Below are 15,508 nucleotides of genomic sequence, written 5' to 3' on the forward strand. Positions count from 1 at the left end.
AATCGTATACCGTTGGAAAGCCTGTTTATTTCCCTTTTAAATGGTGCCACATTTGTTAGGAACATGCATTTGTGGGATGAGCAGCACAGCTGAGTATGTGGGTTGCGCCCATGAAAAATGAGCCACCCTCCTGAGGGTGTATTGAATGAATAAAGTGTAAAATTGCCAATAGGTCTTGTTTGTTCCTTGTTAATGATCAAGAGTTCAATCATCCAATCCACCAAACATCTCAAAACAAGAGTGAATACCAACATAAGAATAAACTGTTTAGCATTTAGCATTTAGCAATTTAGCAAATTATTCATGGGCGCAACCCACATACTCAGCTCTGCTGCTCATCCCCCAAATGCATGTTCCTAACAAATGTGGCACCATTTAAAAAGGAAATAAACAGGCTTTCCAACAGTATAAGATGTATTGCCAAGAAGCATTGTTACAACAAAGAAATAATCTACCAAACACAAATTTCCTTACTTTTTGTGCATATATATGTATAAATGCATTACATTTGTAACAGTCAACTGTATTTCATGTGTATTATATTCTGTATTATATATAACACACACACAGACACACACACACATATATATATATGTATATTATGAGTTTTACATGTGTGTTGTGTATGTGTATGTGTGTGTTGTGTTGTGTTGTGTGTGTATGTGTGTGTTGGGCATGTGTATGTGTGTGTTGTGTTGTGTATGTGTGTGTGTGTGTGTGTTGTGTTGTGTATGTGTGTGTGTGTGTGTGTTGTGTTGTGTTGTGTATGTGAGTGTGTGTGTGTGTGTGTGTTGTGTTGTGTATGTGTGTGTGTTGTGTTGTGTATGTGTGTGTTGCCAGAATGGCTTGAATCTGCTTCATTGTGCTGCCCAGCGGGGTCACATTCATGTGCTGGAGTTCATCATGGAGGACCTAGAGGACATGAGACTGGACAGAGTGGATAAGGTGAGGGCCACACACACACACACACACACACACACATACGCACACACACTCACACACACATACACACCGTCCTTTGATCTTCTGTCTTGGTTTTCATAGGGCAAAAGTTGATAAAATGATTCTTACTTTTTTCTGTTTATTACCTTCACATAACTTCAGAAGCGCAAAGTTATTGGTTACCTCTCCAACATCCTACATTTAGCGACACTTCAGCTCTTTATTTATTTATGTAGCCCCGCTAGCAAATAAACATTGTCCCAAGGGCTTTTTATACAACCCGAGGCTCAAACATAATGGCAACATTAGCAATGAGTCTGTAGCTTTGTTTAAGATTCACATTATACAAAGGTGCAGATGTCACACAAACTAGCATGCAGCTTATAGATGGCAGAGAGGGGGAACTCAAGGAACCATGCTGTTTGCTGAGAGTGTTTGAAGAAGAGTCACCACCTTGAACATACACACACACAAATATACACGCACACACATGCATGCATACACCCTATGAAATGATTGGAAGGTTTCTTCAGAAACTGTTATCAGGAGCAAGATATACCATTGAAGACTTGGGTCCCCTGAGTTTGCTTAGCCTGATGCTGAAAGGAATGTGTGTTAATGAACCACCTGTGCGTCACGTACAGTTGGTCTGGCTCAGATAGTAGTGGAGGCTGTTCAATAACTCATACTAGCTATTTAATTACTCATCCTAGCTGTTCAATAACTCATACTAGCCATTCGATAATTCATACTAGCTGTCCAATCACTCAAGTTTTGGTTGTGTGTGTGTGTGTGTGTGTGTGTGTGTGTGTGTGTGTGTGTGTGTGTGTGTGTGTGTGTGTGTGTCCTAGTCTGGAAAGACAGCGTTCCATCTGGCTGCAGAGCATGGACAGCTGGAGGTGGCTGAGTTCCTCATTGGGATGGGCTGTGCACACAGCATCAAGGACAAGGTCTGACACCTACATACACATACACACACAACCACAGACACACACACACACACACACACACACACACACACACACACACACTCACTCACAGAGACAAATATTAATCTTATCACGTGTGCTCACATAATTATACCCAAACACATACACACACATGTACACACACAGATGCTCAAACAAATGCCAGCCCTAAAGCACACACACACAAACTCCTACTGGCATACTATGTGGATAAATACGCACACAATTAGCTTGTCGGTGGTAGTGTTGACTAGGCCAAGGTCTCACCCTCACCCACCTCCCTGCCTACCCACTCACACACACACACACACACACACACACACACACACACACACATATTGGTATACACAGAAGACCTTATGTTATTGTATCTTGTTTACTCAAAGAGAATGTACTGTGTCAGTTCAAATACAGGTCACATTCACTCGTAGCATTCTAATGTTTCATTGTGGGATATTTATTATTTATTTGATCAATTATTTGCAGGAGGAGAACACCGCTCAGCACTTGGCTGCTAGACAGGGCCACGCAGAGGTTCTTCAGAAGGTCATAGAGACCGGTGAGGACATCGATGATAAAAACATTGTGAGTGAGAAACTTCAATCCACCAATTGTTGAGTTGAAATCTGTATTGTAAACTAACATCTTCCACTTGAGAGTACATTACAAGCATCATATGTGTTAGAAATATACAGCAGTATAGAGAGATACAGGGACAGCTCTTTATTGTTAGTAAGCACATTTCCATAGTATTTATATTTATTGTAAAGGTCAGTGTAAATATGTGTGCAGATTCAAGGAAGGGTTGATAATAGAGGCCACGACTGACCAATGAATGAACTCCTCTCTCTCTCCCTTTCTCTCTCCCTCTCTCTCTCTTCCTCTCTCTCTCTCCCTCTCTCTCTCCCTCTCTCCCTTCCTCTCTCTCTCTTTCCCTCTCTCCCTCCCTCTCTCTTTCTCTCCCCCCCCTCTCTCTCTCATGTTTCCCCCTCTCTTTTCCTCTCTCAGGATGGCCTGACTGCCCTGCATCTTGCTGTGACTGGGGGACACTATGAGTGTGTCAGCCTTCTACTGGAGGCTGGTTGCAATGTCAACGCGCTGACCAATGCAAGTTTTATTCTTCAAACTATTAACATGTGTGTTCTAGCTCATATATAGGACTCTCTCTTTGCATGCGGGGTATAGCTTTTACATAGCAGGATTCTGTCTTGCATATGAACTGCTTCATAACCTAATATGACCTCAAATCAGATGTCAGAAAAAGAGAAGAGAGGAAAGTAATGGCGTTGCACAGTTAATGTTATTATATCAATATTATATCAATGTTATTATATTAAATCTTTTCTGTTATGCTTATGTTAACAATTTTGTATTGTATTGTATTATTATAGTTAGTTTCTAATATGTAGGCACTCTGAGATTCCTGTGAATGAAAAGTGCGTAAAAAATAAAATAAATTATTATTATTATTATTATTAGTATAGTGCTATTTGTCTTGTAACAGCAGGATGTGATTTCTGTGATTTGGATGTGATGTTGATGCTGTGTAACTGGTGTGTCTCCTGAAACAGCGGGATGTGAATGCCCTGTACTACGCTGCTCAACATGGCTTCCCTCGAGAGGCTCAGCTGCTGCTGGAGGCAGGGAGTCACACAAACACAGTGGACAACGTGAGTCTCACACACATACAGACACACACACACACAAACACACACAAACACACACACACACACACACGTACACTACACATCCATATTCACACACACACACATGAAAGTACATCCTAAATCACACACACATACACACTCTCATACACACTCCCACACACACACACACACATTTTTTGTCTTAGATGTCTGGTTCAGATGTCCTGACATGCTGATTATGTTCGCTCTCAGGTCCAACACACTAGTCCTCTTCATCTGTCCGTCCTCGACAACCACCCTGAGATTGTGAAGCTGCTCATTGATGCTGAATGTGAACTTGACATTCCTGATAAAGTAAGTCACAATCTCAGACCCGGGAAGTCCCAGAACTCTGCAAGCGGAGGTTATAATCTGATACTGCTTATAGTCAACATTCTGGTTTTTTTTTGTGTGTGTGTGTGTGTTTTTTTTTCTGGTGTATAGCTTACCTTTACAGTTAGTCTCTTTACATTTAAGTGTTTCCTAAATAAGCAAATGAAAAAGAAATTGTTTAACATGTTATCATGCCTCGGCTGATCATTTTTTGTGGCATTTCTATAAAACATGTGCTGTGATTGTCTCCCTCTAGAGGCTCCAGACAGCACTGCACATTGCTGCTGAGCATGGCAGGCAGGGCATTGCTGAGATGGTCCTCCTTGCTGGAGTCAATCTCAAACTGCTTGACAAGGTACCACAGCCTGTTTTCCTCTGGCCTGTTTCCTTTCTGTACACTGAATGTATTTTTTGTTAGTGAAATTAAACTGAAGTAGTCATGTAGCAAAGAATCAAAGCAAGAAGTGTGTGTGTGTGTGTGTGTGTGTGTGTGTGTGTGTGTGTGTGTGTGTGTGTGTGTGTGTGTGTGTAGGATTGGAATTCATTTGATCATAATGCGTGCTGCAATCCCTACATTCAAATTCAAATTTCAAAACAGATATAGTATGTCTCGACATGCTCAGCAAGGATCACCAATATCAAGTTCTTTGCTGTACGGCAAAGTCCTGAATAAATATTATCCTCTGATGTAACATCATCTGCTTTGAATGGCTATCTGTTAAATATTGATTATAAATGGCAATGGATTTGAGCGATAAATATTGGGTTTCCATAGCAGCATTTGCCCTATCTTCTTTACTGTGACAGGCATTTTACTGCACTAATGACTCACTGTACAAGATATACATACATTAACCCCTACATTATAAAGCACGGATCAAAAAGTCTGCTGTGTGTGTCTTTCTCTGTGTCTGCAGCAAGGGAAGAGCTCTCTGGATGTGGCGGCCAGGGCGAACCATGTGAACCTGGTGGACATGATCATCAAAGCAGACCGTTTCTACAAGTGGGAGAAGGTGTGCCGTCAGATTGCTCTCTTGGCACCTCACGATTCAATTCGATTCCGATTCAGAGGTCAACAATTCGATTCTAAATCGATTTACGATTTTAAAACGATTATCGATTTCAACATAAAATGGATGTGAAAAAAAAAAAAAAACATTTTTAATTTTTTGTTTTTTACACATCCATTTTATGTTGAAATGCAAGCTGCATCGATTATTGCATTGTTCATAGAAAGTCAAAATTGTGACAAGAAAAAGCTTTTTCTCTAATAAAGCAAATAGAGAAGGTAATTCCTCAGTTTCTTTAATTATCAAACACAAAGTAGGAAGTGATTTTAGACTCTGAGTTGTAAACTCAAATGATTTAATAGTCGAAATGCATCGATAATCGTTTTATCGGTTTCGAATTGATAATCGATAATCAATTGATAATTGCATTACAACATAAAATGTATGTGTGTAAAAAAAAAAAAAGAAAAATTACAAAAATTACAAAATGGATTATAAACTTTTCTGAATCGAGACAGAATCGGTTTAGAGAGAATCGAGAAAAATCGATTAATCGACTTTTTTCCCCACCCCTAGTCTGAGAGGTTTTACTGGTATGAAGGTGTACGTTGAAATGTTGGGCAAAGCGGTTAACATTGAGCAAAAACAAAGAACACATTTTGTGTTTGTGGTCAGAAGTACCATCTGGATCCTGCTTTCCCCTCAGGACCACCTGAGCCCAGATTCTGACCCGCTGGCGGGCCGCGGGCTGACCTTCAGGCAGGACCACCAGCCAGACACCCAGCACATCCGCTCAGTGGCATGGAGGCTGGCCACCAAGTACCTGAGCCCAGGGGAGTGGAAGCTCCTGGCCGAGCTGTGGGGCTTCACAGATGCACACATAAGGGCCATCGAGCAGCAGTGGACAGGTGAGTCTGGGACAGGTGAGCCTGCAATGGAAAGATGAGTCTCTCAGGTACAGCAGTGAACAGGTGAGTCTCTCAGGGAGGGCAGTGGACAGTATGTAAGGTACAGCCATGGGCACATGGGCAGCCATGGGCAGAAGTGGATAGGTGAGCTTCTCAAAAACAGCAGTGGACATTTTTTTTTCCCCTTTGGATAGCAGTGGACAGGTGAGTTCCTCAGGGGATAAAAGTAGGCAGGTCAGGACAGGTCAGGTCAGCCTCATAAACAGTAGTGGAGAGCTTTGCTCTTGGTACAGCAGGGGACATGTGGGTTTCTGTGGACAGGTGAGTTTCTCAGGTACAGCAGTGCACAGGTGAGTCTGTGAAGTAACCTTTAAACCCTTGTGTGTGCAGGCAGTAAGAGCTATAAGGAGCACGGCCACAGGATGCTGCTTATTTGGCTCCATGGGGTGCTGACGGCCAGGGAGAACCCCATCAAGGGCCTCTATGAGGGGCTGGTGGCCATCGACAGGCTGGACCTCGCAGGTGGGTCACACAGAGGTCATAGAGGGGTCAGCAGGGTGGGGCTGGATGAGGGGAAGTGGTTCAAAAAGCTTCCCTAAGATGACACTATATACCCCATAACAGTGTCACTGAATTCTCATCAAATACACCACAGCAAGGTCAACACATATGCCACACTATTGCCATTTCATATTTCATATGGACACAAAATACCCCATAAAGTCACATGTACCCTACAGTGTAGTCATAATAACCCCCCAAAGATGTCACTTAATACCCTAAAATGTAGTCATTAAATACTCCACAACATGATCAGAATACAAATAGCCAGAGCTACAGTAGATCTTGGAATTTAGTTGTTAAATGTTTTGCAGTTCCACTTGAAAAAGAAACCTGTATATATACGTATAGTACTGTGCAAAAGTTTTAGGCAGGTGTGAAAAAATGCTGTAAACTAAGAATGCCTTGACAAATATAAACAATAATTGATTATTTGTATTAATTTACAAAATGCCAAGTGAGCGAAAAAAAGAAAAAATATATATCAAATCAATATTAGATGTAACTCCCTTTGCCTTCAAACTAGCATCAATTCTTATTGGTACACTTTCACAAAGTCAGGGATTTTGTAGGATTATAGTCAGGTGTATGATCAACCAATTATACCAAACAGGTGCTTATGATCATCAAGTTCACATGTAGGTTGAAACACAGTCAGTAACTGAAACAAAAACAGCTGTGTAGGAGGCTTAAAACTGGTTGAGGAACAGCCAAACTCTGCTACTAAGGTGAGGTTGTGGAAGACAGTTTCATGTCACAGGTCCTACACCATGGCAAGACTGAGCACAGCAAGAAGACACAAGGTTGTCTCCCAGACAATGATTTCAAAGCAGACTGGGGTTTCCAGATGTGCTGTTCAAGCTCTTTTGAAGAAGCACAAAAAAGCGGGCAATGTTTAGGATCATAGATGCAGTGGTCATCCAGGGATACTTATAAATATACTGCTGATAAAAAACACATCGAGCTTATTTCCCTTCAAAATGGGAAGATGTCCAGCAGTGCCATTAGCTCAGAACTGGCAGAAACTAATGGGACCCAGGTACATCTATCTACTGCCCTAAAAATTCTGTCCAGAAGTGGTCTTCATGGCCTGTTGCTCAAGTCCATCATCTCTGGCCTGCTGCACTGAGAGCTGGACTCGGACCATTTCTCGCCTCCTGCAGGGAGACATCTTCAGCTGCACGGACAAATTCTGGCTCTTCGCCAATCTCTCCTCCTCCGATGGCTTGTGCGGCTTCGTCAAGCAGCCCTGCTCGTGCCTTTTTAGCCCCCATCATCCAAAAGGAAGGGAACTCCACAAAAACAGGATGCAGAAAAATAGGTAGTGCAAACTATGCTCAATAAATTAACCACTCACTCCTGCACTGTAGGCCAAATGCCACCGCTGCCACCAATTGTGACGGACCGAGCCTTGGTTGCCGTCAAAAATGTGGGTTTGGCCCAAAAAGCTCAGGCAGAGTGAGGGTTCAAAAATATAAGTTTTATTAACTCTTCAAATATCCCGGAGACCTGCTAAGCCTCTAACCAATCTCTGATTAAAAATACCTGCTAAGCCTCTTCTAAAATAGAGGTCAACAAACAGAAGTCAAAAGGGTAAACAAACTGTATATGCACATACCTTAACAAGACCAAAAAACAAAGGGGAGATACAAAAACCAAACAATACGCAATGACAAGACATTCCGTATCCTAACACAAAGAAATAACTATGATACATTATCATGTTTCACAGGTTTGTAAAACGACCACCTTATTTACGTGGTCTGGCCCAGACCATTTTTAAGGTCCCCTCCACCAGTCTAGGCAATTTCAATGAGGTTGATCCAATTGTAATCAGTGGTATGAGTGTTTGTGTCTGCATGTGTGTGCAAACCATGTCTGTTTGGGTGCGCTAGTGGTTGCAAAGATGGAGCAGGAGTGTGCGGTTAATGTGCGGTCGCACCACGACCGTCACACAGCGGTACAATAATGAGTGTCTGCAGGCAATAGTGAAGCATGGTGGAGGTTCCTTGCAAGTTTGGGGCTGCATTTCTCCAAATAAAGTTGGAGATTTGGTCAGGATTAATGTTGTCCTCAAAGCTGAGAAACACAGGCAGATACTTATCCATCATGCAATACTATCAGGGAGGCGTATGATTGGCACCAAATGTATTCTGCAGCAGGACAACGACCCCAAACATACAGCCAATGTCATTAAGAACTATCTTCAGCGTAAAGAAGAATAAGAAGTCCTGGAAGTGATGGTATGACCCCCACAGAGCCCTGATCTCAACATGATTGAGTCTGTCTAGGATTACATGAAGAGATAGAAGGATTTGAGGAAGCCTAAATCCACAGAAGATCTGTGGTTAGTTCTCCAAGATGTTTGGAACAACCTACCAGCCAAGTACCTTCAAAAACTGTGTGCAAGTGTATCTACAAGAATTGATGCTGTATGGAAGGAAAAGAGGGGTCACACCAAATATTGATTTCATTTTGATTTCTCTTTTGTTCATTAACTGCATTTTGTTAATTGATGAAAATAAACTGTTAACACTTCCATTTTGGAAGCATTCTTAATTCACAGCATGATTTCACACCTGCCTAAAACTTTTGCACAGTACTGCATAAATACATATATATGTATGTACTGTATGTACTGTATGTATATGTATGTATGTTGGTTGGTTGGTTGTACAGTGATTGGCACATTTGTCTATTGTCTCAACAGAAAACGTACGACAGAAGGCCAACGCAGACCCAGACACGCCAAAAAAATGCAATGCAATGTGAAACACTGCTGGGAACACTTTAGAAAACAAACAATACAAACATAGCAACATCTTCACGTCTAGCACAATCATTACACTGAGTAAAAATGAGCACCGACAAAATCAGTTGTGAAATGAATGAAATTGATTTACTCTGAGGTTGGATTTGCTCAGCCCACAGTTTTGCCTCCACGGTAACCAGGTGTAGTGCTACACTAACTGACATTCTGCCAAGCTGTACTCAGTTTCACCTGAAACTACAGCTACACTTTTTTATGTTTACCTACACAATCATGAGGAATGATGTTTTACTTTGTTTGTACCACAAGTTGCTTTTGTGACTATTTTGTAAAACTGGTCAGAAGATCAGTAGATTTTATAATTGTCTATTTAATACTACTTGGAGTGTAAAGCAATAAATCGGTCAACCTATTGAAACAGTCAGGAAAAAATGCCTTGCATTTGTTCATCTGTTTATGGATGAGGTTGTTTTCTAACCACTGCACTGAACTATGATAATGATGTCCAACTCTTCTGTCATAGATAACTGTGGACAAAGAGAGAGTATCCTCAATGGATGGGACATTTTCATTGATACTGTTTGAATCACCCATTAGAACTCAAAAAATGTTTTCTTTGCATGGGGCGGCATGTTTTACATCTGTATGATCTGTATAGATCTTAGCGTAGTATTTTCAGTTGCTGGTAAGCATTATTTGTATTGCCTTTTGTACTTAGGATGTATGACTTGAATGCTGTAAATTAGGTCTCAAATGCTGAACCAAACCCAGTTGTTTACCTGTTTCTCTACTATGCATGAACTGAGGTATGCTTTGTTGAAATCTCAATAAAATGTAAAAACTAAATTAAAAACAAAAACAAAAAATAAAACACCATTGGACCAAAATGGACTCTTAAGCATTTTTACTTGATAACAAATGAAACAATGTACATTACTTTTTCAATACTATTCCTGATCACATCATTGGGTGGATACGGTTTCAGTGCAAGGCTCCATACAGAATATAAAAGCTGGCAGTGAGAAAAAAAAATAAAACAGACAAACAAACAAACAAACAAAAAAGTTTGAAAAAATGAAATTCCAGTAATACAAAGTGCGAAAAACTAGCTAGAACAGCGGGTTCAGTATTACATAAGGCAACAGGTTGAAAAAGTATGGCATCCTATTAAGGTCATTTTAAATAATGTACCCAATTCATAATTATTTACAGTAATAGTCATTATTAAAATACTTTATTTTCTCCTGTAAAGTAAAAATTGTCTCCTTTAAACATCATTGATTGAATACATCATAGAAAAAAACACAGGACCATTTGAAGATCTGTTTGAAATGTTCAACTGTACAGTATGTGTGACAACCACGGTTCTCTGAATGCTAGTTCACAGGTTTATTTCTGTATGTTTGAGTGCAGTCACACTGCGCTGCACGGTGCCGTGCTGTGGTCTCACATGACCTCCTTTAGAACCGGGGTAGGGGGCTGGGAGGGCTGGTGCAGTCTGAGCCCTAGAACTCCTCATCGCTGTCGGTACTCTGGTTCAGGTGGGCCTTCTGGACCTCCAGCTCCTCTGCGCTCACCATGGCCGGGTTGATGGCAGCGTAGCGTGTGCCGTGGAACTGGCGCAGGTGGATCTGAAACAGAAGCACCAAAACAGAGTGTGGCGTCACCAGGCAACTCTGCCAAACTTGAAACTGAGAGAGGGGAGGGTGAGGTTTCAGTTCCTCTTACACCTCGTGCATGTTGTTAAAGAACAAAACTGCATGACTTTCAAGGCGGACATGACTTTCCTACAAGTCTGATTATTACATACATTTTCATTCTTACACACTTTAATCTGTGTAATTTTTGTGAGTGCAAATTCTGAAAAATACCGAATTTGACGTGAAAGTGTCTGTCTGCCTGTATGTGTATCCATGTGCTTTTGTGTATGATGTAAATGAAACATTCCAGACAGACATAAAATAGTCCAGAAAAGGTTGAGTGGGAAAAAGGTCTACAATATGTACACACACACACACACCTGTATGTATAGGTTGACTTCTGCACTCCTGCACAGGTAAGGAAAGTTGCCTCCAGTCTTCAGGTGAGCACGCCTGGCGTTAGGGTACAGCTTATACATCTCCTCCTTGGCTTCATTTGAAAGAGCACTCTGATCAAACACCTGAAGTAAAACCACACACACAAACACAGCTGTGTGAGCAACACTCTAAAACAATACCAGTATCCTTGGTCTGCTCATATACATTCAAAGTGATCAAACAAAGATCAAATTCCATCCCAGCAGTTTGTGTGTTTAACATCAGCTCATAAATGGTGTGAGAGAAAAACTCATATCTTACGTCTATGATGGTGACGGCCACATCCTTGATCTTGTGCGGCTCCACGTAGGAGTTCTGGCAGTTTAACGTTAGCCGCGAGGCTAGCTCGCTCTGGTTCAGAGATTCCAGCTGGGAAAGGTGGAGGACAGGACAGACAGCTCTTTGTCATCCAATCAAACAGGAATGAGACTCATTAACTCTGCTGCCGGGTTTTACCGTCATGAAAACGCACACACACACACACACGCATAGATTCACTGAGGCTCAAGACACACACTCACTGAGACTCATACACACTCATGGATGTGAATATCTCACAAACACCAACTCCCACTGAGTTCACACACACACACACACACACACACACACACTCACACACACTCTCACACACACTCACACTCACACTCACACACACTCACACACACTCACACACACACACTTCGAGGTAGGTACTGACTGTGGAAAGGATCGGTTTATTATCTGTTGGATCTATGTCTGATCAGGGCACTGTTTACTCCAGAGATGTCTGTGTTCGTTTTCTTAACTAGCCATCTCTGACACACACCCTTCCTGTCAACTCACAGTGGGTGGCCATGGGAGGAGACAAACTGACTACTTGTGCTTTAATAATTTTGGTATAGTGAGAAAGGTACTGTCCGAGATTCTAATCCCATACACTTTATGTCAAATTCAAAGAATGGTTCACCCCAGTCCTCTAGCTGTCCGTTGCATGTTTGCAATAACGAAACTCGGAAACAACAGGGAGCAAACATAGTGGCACAGGCTGAGCCATTAACAATCCCAGCCAATGAACGTGCTTTAGCAGCACGGAAGGGATGGGTGTAATAGGATTGGCTTTTGATATCAAAACACCAACAACTTCTTGCAAAACCAAATCGTGGACTGCATTTTTAACCCACTTTGCTAAAATGTTTCAGTCTATTATGAATTACCTTCAATAACAATGAGAACAAAAACATAAAATATAGAGTATAACATGAGTATAATAATGTCTGACTAACATTCGCTGACTTCTCATTTTATGCTTAATATATATCAAATATTTTTACTCAAACGCGGGTGCCGCCACATACTCGATCAACCATGAAGTCAATAGCGTCTGCCATTTTGGGGTCTACAGGTCCTTTGGCGAAGTTTCCAAGAACAATCTTCTTGAGCATAAAGGCTGGCATCACCCAAAAACTAAAAAGGAAAGAAGATTACAGTGTATTTTTATTTTTACATTCTCTTTCTCTTTTCTCTCTCTCTCCCTCAAACACAAAGATGCACACACAAAACACACAACACACAAAAAATCGTGGATCAAACGAAACAGCAACTGACTGGGACTCATTCCATCCTCACCTGTTTGCAGTCCATGTTTGGTTAAATATGGAGGTGTCACTGAAGGAGTTGCACAGAATGAGAGAGTGAACCCTGGGGGATTTGTGAGTGCATTCAGCAAATTTCTGAGCCAGGAATCCACCCAGAGAGGCACCGAAGAGATGGACCTAAAGACACACAAGAAACAAAAAGAAAAACACCATGAAGAGAAGATGTCAAATCAGATTTAAAAGAAACTTATCGACGGAATCTGATTCTGAAATCTGAAATCTGATTCTGGAATCTGTGGCGAACGGCAACACTTGCAGAAGGACCAGGGAGATGAGTGAATGGTTTGAAGGTTTATTGCAGCATGCAGTATGCCCTTTGATTGATTCATTGATTCATCTCCCTGGTCCTTCTGCGAGTGTTGGACTTTGCAAATGCTGCTGTTTGTGAGACAGAGCAGAAATCCTCAGTAGCATGCACTGAAACGCATCACAGAATGCCGTTGCCATGGCTAACCTTGTCCAGCTGTAAGTGGTCTAAAAGCTTCCTGAAGCCATCACAGAACTCAAGTAGATCCCAGTAAACGGGGTACTGAAGCTGAGAGAGAGAGAATAAGAGAAAAAGTGAAAGAGGGAATAACAGAGTTAAGAGCAGGTATGTAAACACATCATCATCTTCCTCCACTCCCTGTGGTCTCACGCATTAGCTCTCAGTCATCAATGCATCAAACATAGAAACCAGTCTGTGCTAGCACCAACAGACCATCAGTGATGGCTGCTGGCTACCTAACTCTCATCTTTACCTCATGTGGAATTCTCAGAAAAGTCCTCAGACATCCCTTTTCAGACAGCACAGTGCATTCATGGCCTTCTCTGTTCCTGTATCTAACCAGATTACTTGTAACCCCCAGAGGTTCGGGGTTAAATGGGTAATTCAAAGGGTGCTTCGGTCTGTGATTACTCATGAATAGGCCTTTTACTCCCCCCGTGTGTTGTCCACTCCTCACAGCCAGCGTAAAACTCGCTTTACACATTGCATAAAGCTATATGTCAACTGTTTTTTTTCGTAAACTATATGGATTCCCCAGACAATGTATTCCCTTCATTGGGTTGTCAATGGATGTACACGTAAAATGCTACGGATTAACAAAAAATGTATTGCGTTTATTTCCGACAACGATAGGATCTGAAAAGCAACATACATAAACTACAAACATTACCCAATGCAAATGCACTGAACACAGGGCTCTGTTATAACTGCAGCTGCCAATTCAACTGTATGCATTCCGTAGTGCAACAAGTGCCGAATCTATTACGTTTAACATGGGGAACCACGGGGCGACACTCACCGAGATGACGCGATATCCCCAGCCAGTCAGTGCTAGTACTTGTTGAAAGAAAACCTCTGCGGTTCCGCTGACTGGGGGCAGGAAGATGATGGGGCAGCGGATGCTCTTTGGGCCAGCATCATACAGCGACCAGACCTTACTGTCATCGTCATCCACGATTATCTGCAACAACAATAATGATGAGTCTACACAGTCACAAGTTCAATACTATTGCTAAATCTCATGACATGCAAGCTCATTATAATGACGGTGACCACACACCACTCACATGATAACATTGCTTGCATCATATGCGTCATTATTCTACATATTAAACCACCGTTACACTGAAAAACAGATATTCGACATGAAAAAAAAAAACATGCTACACTAAACAAATAATAAAAGAAATGCTTACTCTTTTCAGAGGAACTGAACTTCTGAACCAGTTGTAGTCAGGAGACACTTTTATCTCCTCCATTTCTGTCAAACGACAAAAAGAAAATAGAAATACTTTCAGGTTAGCTGGCTTAACTTGACCTTGTGCCAATTGATTTGCAACTATAGCGCCACTTCTGTTTTAACGAAAACTCTGGGGTGCCTAGTGTGCCAGAATGAGAGAGAGTAAACCATTGCTTCACTCAACCACTTCCTTTTAATCTACCTCAATGAATAATGATGTAAACATGGTGAATCAATATGCATACGAAACAGATTAGAGTGAACAATGTAATAAAATAGGCTACGATAATGTCACTAACATGTATCAGAGCGACTCCAGGTGAGAACAGTGTAGCTATGAAGCTAACAATTTAGCTAACTTAGCTGACCTCGGACTCTCAGATGATACCGCATGTAAACATTTAGTCTCAAAGATGATTTGCCATAGAAACAATTGGAGTCGCAAATACCCGTGTCCTCTAGCAAACATTTAAACAATAAATTAACAAGCTAGTTGGATAGCTGGGATGTAAAAAAAAAAAAAAAAAAAAAAACTGCACTCTAATCAACACTACAATAACTCTCGATGTTGCTAGACTATACGGAAATATTTCAGGATAAAGTATAGGATTTTAAGATGTCACCGAAGAAAGCAAGCCTTGTAGGTAAAATAAATGTCAATATTACCGTAATCAAATGGTATTTCATTCACCTTTTAGGCCACTTTTATCCAGGGATTAGTAACATTTTAGCAGTCATAAGTCATATGACAACAACTTCCGCGATTCAGTCAAAGATTTTAGATGCTTGGGTCAGACTGGACACACGTGATACACCCTATCAAAATAAAAGTCATCACCCCAAACCTACTCATCTGAGACTATTTTCCTTAGCTCCTAAATCCACAACCATT

The 15,508-nt window shown here is 41.3% G+C and overlaps 2 protein-coding genes across 4 annotated transcripts in view; one reads left to right on the forward strand and one right to left on the reverse strand.

Moving 5' to 3' along the window:
• ankdd1a (ankyrin repeat and death domain containing 1A) overlaps positions 1-9,179 on the forward strand; it is a gene marked incomplete at both ends in the record, with an annotated part of 13,537 nt that extends 4,358 nt beyond the window's left edge. The window contains 11 exons of the mRNA XM_080840417.1: positions 841-945; positions 1,794-1,892; positions 2,397-2,495; positions 2,919-3,017; positions 3,482-3,580; positions 3,812-3,910; positions 4,185-4,283; positions 4,846-4,941; positions 5,702-5,846; positions 6,237-6,368; positions 9,118-9,179. Coding sequence (XP_080696543.1) covers positions 841-945; positions 1,794-1,892; positions 2,397-2,495; positions 2,919-3,017; positions 3,482-3,580; positions 3,812-3,910; positions 4,185-4,283; positions 4,846-4,941; positions 5,702-5,846; positions 6,237-6,368; positions 9,118-9,179 — 1,134 coding nt within the window. The remainder of the gene's footprint in view (positions 1-840; positions 946-1,793; positions 1,893-2,396; positions 2,496-2,918; positions 3,018-3,481; positions 3,581-3,811; positions 3,911-4,184; positions 4,284-4,845; positions 4,942-5,701; positions 5,847-6,236; positions 6,369-9,117) is intronic.
• Positions 9,180-10,064: 885 nt separating this feature from the next.
• On the reverse strand, positions 10,065-15,403 carry spg21 (SPG21 abhydrolase domain containing, maspardin). 3 transcript variants are annotated; one of them, XM_080840065.1, is made up of 9 exons: positions 15,308-15,403; positions 14,573-14,637; positions 14,176-14,337; positions 13,344-13,424; positions 12,861-13,006; positions 12,590-12,698; positions 11,517-11,624; positions 11,198-11,338; positions 10,065-10,808 (listed from the first exon to the last, which is right to left on the reverse strand). In XM_080840065.1, exons 2-9 carry the CDS (start codon positions 14,633-14,635, stop codon positions 10,683-10,685), a joined length of 936 nt encoding a protein of 311 aa, XP_080696191.1. In that variant the 5' UTR covers positions 14,636-14,637; positions 15,308-15,403; the 3' UTR covers positions 10,065-10,682. The 3 variants fall into 3 exon arrangements, with proteins under 3 accessions (XP_080696191.1, XP_080696190.1, XP_080696192.1); XM_080840064.1 differs by having other exon boundaries at positions 15,283-15,309; XM_080840066.1 differs by lacking the exon at positions 13,344-13,424 and having other exon boundaries at positions 15,283-15,309.
• Between the last annotated feature and the right edge of the window lie 105 nt (positions 15,404-15,508).

Source organism: Sprattus sprattus (assembly GCF_963457725.1).
Source record: "Sprattus sprattus genome assembly, chromosome: 6".
Lineage (NCBI taxonomy): Eukaryota > Metazoa > Chordata > Actinopteri > Clupeiformes > Clupeidae > Sprattus > Sprattus sprattus.

Bases quoted from the DNA above. Each gene is read 5' to 3' on its own strand.
- spg21 (XM_080840065.1), bottom strand. From the start codon at position 14,635: ATGGAGGAGATAAAAGTGTCTCCTGACTACAACTGGTTCAGAAGTTCA. The intron at 12,699-12,860 runs GTGAGGATGGAA...TTTCCTTTTTAG, and splicing joins CAAACATGGACTGCAAACAG to TTTTTGGGTGATGCCAGCCT. The intron at 11,339-11,516 runs GTAAGATATGAG...GTTTTACTTCAG, and splicing joins TGGCCGTCACCATCATAGAC to GTGTTTGATCAGAGTGCTCT.